General features: G+C 43.6%; 1 protein-coding gene across 1 annotated transcript; it reads left to right on the top strand.

Moving 5' to 3' along the window:
- The first annotated feature begins 280 nt into the window (after window positions 1-280).
- CRHBP (corticotropin releasing hormone binding protein) lies at window positions 281-9839 on the top strand. The gene is made up of 7 exons (XM_010168769.1): window positions 281-431; window positions 873-966; window positions 1597-1754; window positions 3842-4052; window positions 5411-5559; window positions 8091-8208; window positions 9682-9839. The coding sequence occupies exons 1-7, from the start codon at window positions 351-353 to the stop codon at window positions 9837-9839; spliced, it is 969 nt and encodes a 322-aa protein (XP_010167071.1). The 5' UTR covers window positions 281-350.
- Window positions 9840-12028: the final 2189 nt, after the last annotated feature.

The following is a 12028-nucleotide window of genomic DNA, read 5'->3' as shown; positions in this document are numbered from 1 at the left end:
GGAAAGAAAGATATAATGTGAGTGTCCTGGCTGCACAAGGATGGGCTTTCCCCCCCAGAGCTTTTCAGCTTCACTAGACAAAAAAGACGTCTGCCAGTGAGGGGAATTTGACCAGCTTGGAAATTTGTGGCTGTGATTTGGACCCTCGTCATGCCCACATACTGTGTCACTGTGAGAGGAATTCAGTTACCATGGGTTACCCTATCAGTACAGGGACCAAGTGCCTCCCCTCCCAACAGCTCTATAAAAAGAGTCTCTCCAAGATACCCCAGCAGCTCCTGCCTACCAGTGCAGACCAGGAGAAACTTGGCCACAGGGACGGAAGAAGGGCTGACAGAGGAGGTGTCAGCATGCCGTCTGCTTTCCAGTTTCAGTGCCACTTCGTTCTCATCTTCCTGGCAGCCTCCAAAGGGGAAACCAGATATATAGAGGTGAGCAATGGGGCTGACAACTAAAGTGCCTCACTGTGCTTTTAGCTGTTGTCTTTTAACTTGTACTCCCAGCTTTCAAGCATTGTGCTTTTTTCTCTCTCCCCTCCCATTCCCATTCCTTCTGCATTAAACCTACAGCTAGGTAACATTAATGCAACAGTGTTCCTCCCAACCCCATTTGTTTATCTTCCCTTTTGTCAAACGTGCATTTTTGCTGAGGATTTAAGAGCCACTCTGTGCACTGAGCTGCTGGTCTCACCTCTTAGGTGGCAGGTTTGTTCCTCTCTGCTGCAGGTTGACAGCTTTCTGACTGAGTTTTTCCACAGCTGCACTATTTCTGGAGGATGGATTTAATCTGCTGGTGCCTCATCTACAGAGGTGCAGGGAGGGGGCTGAATTTCACTTTGCTCCAGCCTCTTCTTGCCCTCTTCCCTTCACCAGGTGAGGGATGCCAGCGAAGATGAGCCCTTCCTACTCCTCAGTGAAGATCTGAAGCGAGAGCTTTCTGAAGGGCAGATCTACCGGCGGTCACTCCGTGAGTTTCTTTGGTGCTCTGCTGGGGACTGCCAGTGGGTGGGAGAGTCCCGGGGGAGCTCAGGGCAGAGGAAAGGGGCTATTTGAAAGTAAATGAGCTGATGGTTTTTGCAAGGTTGAGGACAAGAAGGACAAGGTGTTAAAATATCAGAAAAATTGAGACTGATGTAGAGGGATTGAAATGGGGCTCTGAAAAAAGGTTGGAGCTCAGAGTTGAGGGTCCCCAATAGTGGGAGGAGGATAGAAATCATCCACCCATGTCCCTGGGCAGTATCACATCTCAAAGGGTAGGGCAGTTGGAAAAGCTGTGATTGGAGAGAAATCTGAAGGAACAGGGTGCTTGTGCACTTTTGCACACATACGAGTTTTTTGCTCAGAGATTCTTCAATATGCCATTCCCCCCACACACCCCTCCATTGCATGCTTGCCCTCACACCTGCGAGTTACTGTTCATCCTCCAATGCTCAGCAGGTTTCTAATTGCTTCAGCGGGGTCTACCTCTCCTCCTTGTCAGCTGGGTCTCCGCGTGGGGGTCTCTCATCACTTCTCCTTTCCCTGTGCCGCAGGAGCTGGTGCTGGGTCTCCCCCCACAGCAGTCTGAGGCAGCTGCCCTGTGTCTCTGTTTCTCTAGGGTGCATCGACATGCTGAGTATAGAGGGGCAGTTCACCTTCACAGCAGAGCAGCCACAGCTGCACTGTGCGACTTTCTTCATCGGGGAGCCTGAGGAGCTCATCACGATAGACTACGACTTTGTAAACATCGACTGCCAAGGGGGTGATTTCCTGAAGGTAAGGAGCTGGCAAGTCCTGCTGCGCTTCCCCTTCCCTGCTCTCTTCTGACATGTGAGACCTTTACTATATGTGCAAAGGGCAGGCAAATGTGTGTGTGTGCATGAGCGTGTGTGTGTGTTTGTGTGTGCAGATCAGGCTTTCACAAAGCAGCTGTCTCTGGGATGGCTGTTCCTTCTCCCTGAGGGACTTTTGGAACACTGTCCTCATCACCACCCCCCTGAAGCAAAGTCAGACACAGGCTGAGGATGTCTCTCACCAAACTGCAGCACCAGCTCTTCTGAACTTTTCCAGAAGCACCTCTACTGAATGTCCATACTTGGCAGACTGACTGAAAAGTTTGTTCAGTACAGGCCGAGCCACTCAGCCCTATTAGGAGGGTTTTCTCATTGCAGCATGAATCACAGAAGCCCTGCAGATAATGATACAGCTCTCTGAACGGCTGTTACTGCTCCAGGACCTCTGCTCACAGGTCACTTAGCATCAGATTATTAATGAGTGGATCATTGCAGGCTTTCTTTCAAATGGCCCTGCTAGAGCTTTCCAGGACGTAGCCTCTGAACACAAAGAGGTTCACGATACAGAACCATTTATATTCCAGTATCAAAAAACCTTACCAGTGCATTTTGCCACCAGGCAGAACCGTTGACCAAGATCTGAACTCTGTTCAAGAGAGAAGGGGTGGTTTGATGGACCCTGGCTGCTCCCCTCACCTTGCACCCTGCCCTTTGTGGTGGCTATGCACAGCACAGGCTCTGTCCCACCCAGTGGCGAGCTGAGCTGCAGGGAGGAGGAAACCTGCCCTTCAACCCTTTCCTTCTCTCTCTCTCTTGGAGAGATTCTGTCCCCTTGCTCAACTTTACCCTGGGAAATCCTGTCCCTCCATTCCATACCCCCGGCTGGGATCTCTCTCCATGTTGCTACAGGGAGACTGATTTCAGCCTTTTGAGGGTCTAAGGATTTTGTACTTAGACTTACAGCCACTTACGGAGGTTAAAAGAATGCCAAGAGATCATTAAGGCTTTATAGAGGTTCCCTTCTTTTGATCTTGGGGTCCCCAGTTTCTGCATTATACTGTTATATTTATTTAGGCAGCTTTTCCCTGGGGTAATTTGAGCACCCACATCTCATAACTTCAGAAAATTTACAGTTCTGGCAAATCCAGACACTGATTGTACAACTTTTCGATGAGGCAGTCCCACACATATTCACATTAGGATTACCCACCAAAGCAATGGCAGGATCCAGTCCTTGCATTTTCTAAGTATTGACTGGGACATAAAAGGAATTACTGGGTGAGAGCAGCTAGGAAAGAACTGAAACAGCAAGGCAGGCAGCTGCACAGCTATGCTAGAGTTAATGCAGATTTCTAATTCTGACACATTTCCCTGAAGACGGTGAGGGCAAATTGTTGCTATTTTTCTTGTGAAGGAATGATTTCTAGAGGTTGCTGCTTAAGGTCCAGCCAAGTAGGCAGCATTTTTTCTGCTTTCTAGTGTTTAGGACGAGCTGAAAGAACAGACGCAGAAGAGAGCAATACCTCTGCCAATATCCTCTCCCTGAAGCTTTATTGTATTCCAATACCTCCGGAAACCCTTCGGGCCCATTAATGACAAGCTGCAAAACATGTATGGTGGAAAATTAAAGGCCAGATCAATGGACTTATGCCCAGAGTTTGAGAGGGTGACTTATGTTTCATGTAGCTTCCAAATCAAACTGGTCAAAAACTTCTCTTAGTAACAGTGGAATCATAATAGTAAGAAATAAAAAAAAATGAGGCAAATCTGATGTTGCTCTAGCAAAAAGAGCTGCTTCCCTCAAAAAAAGGTCACCAAAATTGTTGCCTGAAGGAAATAAGATAACATTAAAATTTATATATGTCCCTTTCTCAAATACAGATTGAAGCTTGAATAATTAGTTAAATGCTAGGAAGTTGATAAATACAAATAATTTTTTGTTTTAATTGGTGCCTTTGAATAGGACATTTGGTGTCAAAATAAAACAGTGTCTGTAATATTTTGTGTTTCTGTTCTCTGCTAACAGAGCAATAAGCAAAAGCCTTGTTCTCAATTATCGAACCCCTGTAGGTATTTGATGGCTGGATACTGAAAGGAGAGAAATTTCCCAGTTCCTTGGACCATCCCCTCCCCACTTCCCAAAGATACGTAGACTTTTGTGAAAGTGGCAATATTCAGAGGAGCATCAGGTCATCGCAGAACGTGGCAATGATCTTCTTCAGGATTCATCAGCCAGGCAATGGGTTTACTGTCACAGTCAAGAAAAACACCAACCTCTTCCGTAAGTCTGAATTTTATATCATCAAAGGGGCTTGTGTTTGGGGCAGGAAGCAAAGTGAACACGTCAGTTTGTATTGAATTCTGCCTGTGGCATTATCTGCATTGACATGGTTCTAGCAACGCCAGTGGAGCCACACATAGCTGCTTGCCTGAGGATTTAACTCAGGCTTAGTGTGTGTCTCAAGAAAAAAAGAAGTGAAGTGTAAGAGATAACTTAGGCAAGACTTCAATAGTAAGGAACAGAAGGATCTTTCTTTCAAAGATCTCTTCCAATTTAATATGGTCATGTTCCAACACATTTGGCTAGAACAAATAATATTAATTTAGAGAGTTTAATCTCAGCAATTTCTAGATCTGAGTGAACAATAGGGAAAAATATTTGAAAAATTTCAACAGCAAAAACAGTGCATTGAATAGTTTTGTGACAGTTATGAGTGATGTATGATCCCAAGGACATCTTTACAAGTTATTTCCCTAAGCCTGTGAGCTGGCAAGGCACACATAATCAATCATAGAATCATTTTGGTTGGAAAAGAATGGTCACTTGCACCGTTTTTCCAAGAGGGGACAGGACATTTAACAATTATTGTTCAGGCCAGTCCGGTTTATCTCTTTCACCATGCAAAGGATGAAGATGACAGCATGTCTGCCCTGTCTTTACTCTGAGCTGTTCAGACACAAGCTTGCAAGCTGGGCCTCCATGCTGGTGTGGCTTCAAGCCCATGGCTGTGACCTGTGTGCAGCTGCTGGAGCTGGCGTGTGCCCTTCACCATCCTTCTGAGGCAGCTGCAGGCCTCCAGGTCTGCCTGGAGAATCCTGTGTGCAGCATGTGCAGATCATAAGCTACTCCCTTATCGGAACTGTTAAGTTTGAACTTTAAGACAAAATCAGCATGTACCCACTCTAGTTTCAATCGGATGTTTTGCAAGGTAAGGAAACTCACTTAAGAGGAGCAGAAAAGGACTTAGGAGTTTGCTGGCAATATCAGGCAATAAACAGTCAAAGCTACACAAAAGCCCTCTATCCATATTTAACCTTATCCAAACTGTCAAACAGCATGAGCCCACGACAACACAAGCCCCTGATGTATGGATTTGGGGTGTGAGTTTTCCCATTGACTGTTTCACCATCAAGTTCTGCCAGGCATCATGCTACACAGTAAGCAAAGAGCGGGGAATATTTAGGAAATGAATACCGTTCAAGAACCCCAGAAAATGCCATATACACATTTTTTCAGCATTTGGTTGTAGCTCGCAGTAATTAAATCATCTGTTCTTTGTTAGTACTGAATGTACATTATTTTGCTACATGGCCGTGAGGACTGCACGAGTAACTCTTGTACCCTCTCCTGTGCCCCAGCTTGCAATGTCATCTCTCAGACTCCCTCGGGAAGGTTTACCATGGTCATTCCTCATCAGCACAGAAACTGCAGCTTCTCCATAATCTACCCAGTAGTGATAAAAATTTCTGATCTTATCCTGGGACATTTAAATGGCTTTTTCTTAAAGGTGAGTTTTTTGTTTCCTAAGAAGTTACTACCATGTCCAGTTTTCCTAGGCACAGGAGAGGGAAAGGGGAGATGGCCTGTGCCACTGGCTGCTAAGGCATGTGCACTATGGACCACCCGCATGCAGGCTGTGGGCTCTGATTTTCCCCCACAAGGAGAGCTGGGTCTGTCTCTGTTGATATTGTCTCTGTAACATTTCAGAGGCAATCAAATTATGCAAAGTACTGTTAATGAATGTAAATATTGCTTGCCATGACAAAGGGTAAGAATTTCGTTAGAAAGGAGTGCTCTCCAGGAGAGCTATCTGTCTGTGTTTAAACTAATGAAAGCAGCAAACACTCTGAACAGAGAAGGGAAGGCACACATTATACAGTGAGCTATTAGCATGGTGAAAGACACAAATGTCCTCACAACTGATCCCCTGCTTAGAGTGCTGAACATCCTCTGCTTCATCTGCTCCCATGCACAACACGGGGCTGGGGTTTGGCCACAGTGTGGTGTGTGGTGACAACCACACAGGTGAAGGCAAGAGCTGTTGGTAGCACCCTGTGCCTGGGAACTCCAAGAAGGTGCAAATTGCAAAATATCCAGAAGTATAAGAGCAAGAAAAATTATTTTCTGGTGCCAGTGAGATCGGCAGCCTAGGTCCTTCATGGGGACCACCAGTGTCCGAGCAGTAGTCAGGGGCCATTATGGTCATATGCAAGGTGCTGGTGGAGGCAGGATGCAAAAAGGCAGCAATATGAGACGCGACTGATGGGAACAGGCAGACAAAGAACCAGTGACAGAGTCCCTGTCAGTGCAACATGCAAGAGACTTGGTACATCCATCTTTTTGGTTTTGAGGGTGTTGCATCAAAGGAAAGTTTTAAAGAAGAGCGTAAAGCAAAATGAAGAAACAGCTATTTGGGTTGGTGTGTGGTACCCCAGCAAAAGGAGCAACATGAGTGAAAGTGCAAAGATGGTGTGTTTGGTCAAGGTAAGAAATGAGCAATAAAAGTTAGCTGTACATGCTGATCTGCAGCAGGAACCATTCTTCCAATGCTGCAGCAAAGGTGATAGGTTGGAAAGGGCTTAGAAATGGAGATGAAAGGAGTAATGTCTGAGTGACAGAGGAAAAGGAGCTGTTAGGATTGTCTTGGGAGTCTGCTACTGAGGTCTGAGATTTAGGAAGAATTAGATTTAAGTGGGAGTTATTCCACAAACAAGGCACAAACAAGCAGGGCAGGGGAGGTCTGGCATGGCTTTGAAGGCTGTAAGCTCTGGGGTGCATGTTCAGTAGAAAAAGGATTTGGGGAGGTCAGTGGAGGGATGTGTGGAATTTTCAAGGGATGTTTACATCTCAGTCACACAGTGAAGAGGAAGAACAAGTGCACAGGCAGTGAACAAGGAAAGGGCTGAGTGCATATGGGAAGTGCTCAGGAGAAAAGATCAGTCTTGCAACACTGAGACACCAAATGTTGGCCAGACAGGAAATTCAGTTTACAGCATGGTGCCTGAGGACAAAATCAGAGACAAAGCACTACACAGAATGTGGATTTTAAATACTGGATGACTTGGCTCAAGTCAGTTATACCCTTGCCTTACACATTATTTTCACAGGGACTCTCTTCCTCCCCAAAGAGGAAGTGCCCACTTTGCTTGCACAAGAAACAAAGGCAAAAGAAGGCAAACAAAATCTTCATCAAATGTAAAGCCTTTTATATACAAGAGTTAGCCATCTTCCTCCCTTACAAATTAGCTGAAAATAATTGTACACCCAATTCTGCAGTCCAAGCCAATGTCCCTGCCCCAGTGCAAGCTCCTTCTCCTTTCTTGAGAGCTGTGAACAGCAGCAGGATTGGTGGTTCACGGTGGGTAGAAACCTAACGTGTCCCAAACCAGGCTTTGAGTGATGCGCCAAGTGAGTTGATTTATTCATCAGTGGGCAGACAAGGGGTGACAGCAGGACAACAAATAAAGAAATTAGGCACTTAAACAGTAGCATATGGGTCACTGCCCAAAGGTGCACAAGATGTCTGTGCATGACAGTTTTGCGAACAGCATTAATTTTCAGGAAAGAAGAACTTGTGGGTCTAATTCACAGTGAGCCATTGTTGTCGTACAAAACTACTTTTTTGGTTAATTCCTACTTTAATTAAACTTTGCTAGAATAGTGCATTTTAGCAATACTTGCTATTTAGGAATAAATACAGCATAGTGAAGTTTAAGATCCTGGCTGCCAGCTGAGTGTGAGCACACATGCAGACCCTGACTATTAATTTGATTACATGTCTAAGCATCCAGGATCAGAATGCTTATCTGCACTAAAAGCAGTCGAATCAACACCTTAAATACATGCTAGAAGTTTTCAGAGCCCTTTAAGGTCTTTCTTTGGAACCCCTTAAGAAGACTAACTGATTAATGTCAAATTGCAATAGTATCGCTCAGGCTGAGAACAGTCCAATTTCACACAGGTTTGAGCAATTATGTCTAGAGAATTGCTATATTTTTAAGATAAATTATAAATAACTTTTAATCTCTGTCTTTTTAGAAACCAACAGCAGGCTGTGCAGGAGTGGGAGATTTTGTGGAGCTGTTGGGAGGAACTGGATTAGATCCATCTAAGATGTTTCCACTGGCTGATCTCTGTCACTCCTTTCATGGGTCTGGTGAGAACTCTTTCTTCCACTTACATGATAAAATAATTAACCAGAGGTAGTCGTGCAGAGTCCTCCAAACCTGGATTTCCTCCTAGACTGGTGAACTTCACATGTAGCAGAATGTGAGAGCTAAAGCTATTTGACCCTCTGGTTGGGATGTGTGATAAAGCACAATCATGAACATTTTCACGTGCCCATGCAGTAATCATGGTTAAGTTATATACAGATTTTAAAATACTTGTCCTATGACACATGTTATTATCAGAGTAGACAGGTGAGCCTGGAAATTAATAACAAATGAAAGGAGAGCAGTTACATTTTCAGTCAAGGATTTTTTTTCTCACTTAGCATTTCCAAAGCCTCCTTTTCTGCTGCAGGAGTAACACATACCCCAAAAAGGCTGAGCTCCCATTCTCTGCTTTGAAACCTGGGGCAGCTCTGAACCTGTTTCACAATCATGCCAGGTCAGTAACCTCTTTCTACACATAAAAAGAAGAATTACTAGTTTCCCTAATATTCAATACAGCAGGATATGAAGTGTTGCAGTGACACAACAGACCAATCAACTGTGGCACGTGGGTTGTACCTTGGGCATCTGAATGAGTGCACTGGAGTAGCACCATCTCTGCAGGGTCAGAGAGCAGGAACATGCCTAGCACTTCAGTCTTGCCATCTCCCTTGCTTTTCATCACAACACAACTGAATGGTCCAAGCACCGTTCAAAGCTTTAACCAACAGTCACTGGTGCCAAGTAAATGCTGAGCACTGTGATGAGATTAAAATGTACCTCCTTGGTGGTGTAAAGGAGGTGAAGTCCCATTTCAGCAGCCCCCCGCTCTCCCAGTGACCCACAGGATTTCTCCTCTGGAAAGAAAGGTGCTCCAAGTTTCTCAAATGAAATGGGTTTTGCCAGACCCCTGCAAAATGGCTCATATAAAGCAGTGGTTATTGATACACTTGATTTCCCCAGAGTAGGTGTGTACACTGCACACTGCCATCTTAGTTGGACACTCACATACCTTCATTACTGTGAAGAACTTCCTTATGCACAAACCCACTCATTTCTCTAACAGGAAACATGTCAATACTGTTAATCCTTTCTCCAGGATATGCTGCCAGTACCCATACTCATTACCTATGGTATCTAACAGTAGCATACTTTCCCAAGTGCAAACATGTGCAGACTATCTTTACATAGGTGAGAGTGCAGGTAAATATTAAATGAGTGGCATTTGCATAAGTAAAGATTACAACTTTTGATTAAATATAAATACCCAAGCCATTGTAAAGTAAAACTAACACATAAAAAATAAGTTAGTTAGCAATACCACCACTGTCCAGTCATTGCTACACACAAATTTGTTTTGTTTCCAAAATTGTATGTATTAGTGCTTAATAATTCCCAACACTATACATCTCATTTCCCTCTCTCTCCTATAAGTATATCTTTATATTTCCTCTATATCTCTTTTACCTAATTAGCCCAAATGAAGATTGGCTGTGACAATACTGTGCTGCGAATGGTCTCCAGTGGCAAGCACATCAACCGTGTGACATTTGAGTATCATCAACTCGATCTGAAGGAAACAGAAAACAGAAAAGAGAACAGTATTGAGGAATTCTGCTTTCCTAGTATCTGAGAAACCAGGCTACATATTTTCACACAGCTGAAAATATGGTTCTGACATATTAAAAAAATGTATTTTTCCTTTAACCAGCTGGTATTATCAAACCTTTCTATGTTACAAGCATATTTCTTTTTTCATTCAAATCAGTCATTCCCATGAGCAAGCAGGAAAAGGAAACCAATATATTAATCTTTATTATTACCATTATATTTTTTTTCTGCAGTATTTAAGCTCATTTACTACATCCAAAATCAATAGCAAGTTCAGAATGCTATGATTCCAGTATAAATATTACTATCAAAACTGACACAAACTTAGTGTATCTAGTCTGAGGACACATGAAACCCACAATAAGTATAAACTTCATGCAGTAACTTTATCCTTTTATATCAGTTATAAACAAAAAAAATAGATGGTGGAATACACTTCCAGTTTTGTAAGAGGAAACTCAAAATTAGTGTATGTAAAAACTACTTGTTTGTTTATGACTATAAACGTATTATTTATTTCTAATGACATGTTTTTAATAAAAAATTATAGCATGGAAACTTCCTTACACAAATCCAAACATGAATAAATACATTCAGAGAGTTGGCAAAACCTTATTATGTTGTATTTTTCTGAAGAGCTCTTTTAACATTCTGGCTAAACTTCCTAAGTTGTGCAGTTTTCTGGAAATGATAATTTTGAGCATATGTTTCTGTAAAACTGTAGACTATTAAAGTAATACTATGGGCAGAAATCTGGATTGCCAATGTTGCACACACTTCACATGGAGTATGTTCCAACCATACACTTACTGGCACCTTCCCGTTTAAGGTTTTTGTTCAGGTGTCCTGCTGACCTATGGAAGCAGGGATATACAAATATAGATTAATTTTTGCAAACTTTTGGTAACCCAGAAGAAGAGTGTAATCCTGGAGAGCTCTAGGAAGTACAGCACAGCAGAGGACCAAATTTGTGTCCTAGCTCAGAGGGAGGCACATGGACTGATTCGTGTGTTTTCTGGGAGTGCCACCTGGCAATAATGGCAGCAAACTGTTCTTCCTCTGATGTTCAATTAACGGTCAATACTGATTAATCTAGCTGAGATCTTCAGCACTGATTGCTGGCTCTTAATCTCATAGGCAGTCTCCAAAAATCAAGTGTCTTGAATATTCAGCAGCTCTGAAGTCATTCCCCCCTGACTGAAGTGGGTGACAACTGCAGGATGTGTCGGACTGTCCATCTGTAAGGTTTTGAGAACCCAGTTTTGGTGACTAACTCATAAACAGAGGGAAGTGTTTGGCAGTCTGATCAGACTCAGGTGAGCATGTTCACCTGCTGGGCTGTGTTTATAGAAAAGGTGGGGATTGTGGGAATGTTTCGCTTTGTTCCAAAAAAAAAAATCAGAAAAAATTGCTGCTGGCTACCCCAAGGTATGGAGCAGCCCTGGCTCAAGGCTCCAAGTTGAGGGTTCTTGGCCACTGCGTTCCTGCTCTGGCCCCATGCGATCCCTCATGGGATTCCTGGACCCCTGGTGTGGTGCTGGTGGTGCTGGCATGGGCACCCAGCACCAGAGACATTGAATCAAGGGGAAAAAGTAAGGGCTCAATGAAATAGCTTTTTTCCTGTGGAAACTTGCAGTGATAGCAGATCTCTGTCCCCCAACATCCCACTCAGCTCATCCTTTCTGAGTGCCTGTCACTGTCAGGGTGGCCCTAACCACATCCAGTCCCACAAGCCTTTCCCAGGTACCCTTTGGGGTGAATCAGGGTGGGCTACTGGGCTAGTCAGTTTGGGAAGAAGCTCAAGTAATCCCCTATCAGACCATACCTATCCACATGCCTACTTTCAAACTGAGGAGAAGGAAAGGTCTTTAAAATGCTGCTTCTTGGTCACTGAGAAACACAGGAGGAGTTGAAATTATTAGTTTCAGTTCTGACAGCCCAGGATTAGATCACTAATGAAGACAAACGCACAATCTTTTACTTTGTAAAGTGTAATAGTGGGATTTCACACCTTTCAGCTTTATGTGGTACTTTTAAAAATAATAACATCACTTAAATACCTATAGAAGAGACACTTAATGTTCAGAGATTTGACATTTCTCCTTCCATAGTATACAGAAGTGGACTCTACTACAGAATCACAGAAAGTTAGGGATTGGAAGGGACCTCAGAAGATTATTTAGACCAATCTCCCTGCCAGAGCAGGAACCT

Source organism: Antrostomus carolinensis, unplaced genomic scaffold (assembly GCF_000700745.2).
Source record: "Antrostomus carolinensis isolate BGI_N321 unplaced genomic scaffold, ASM70074v2 scaffold52505, whole genome shotgun sequence".
Taxonomy (NCBI): domain Eukaryota; kingdom Metazoa; phylum Chordata; class Aves; order Caprimulgiformes; family Caprimulgidae; genus Antrostomus; species Antrostomus carolinensis.
The sequence above is the reverse complement of the archived record's forward strand: the minus strand, read 5'-3'. Positions and strand labels throughout refer to the sequence as shown.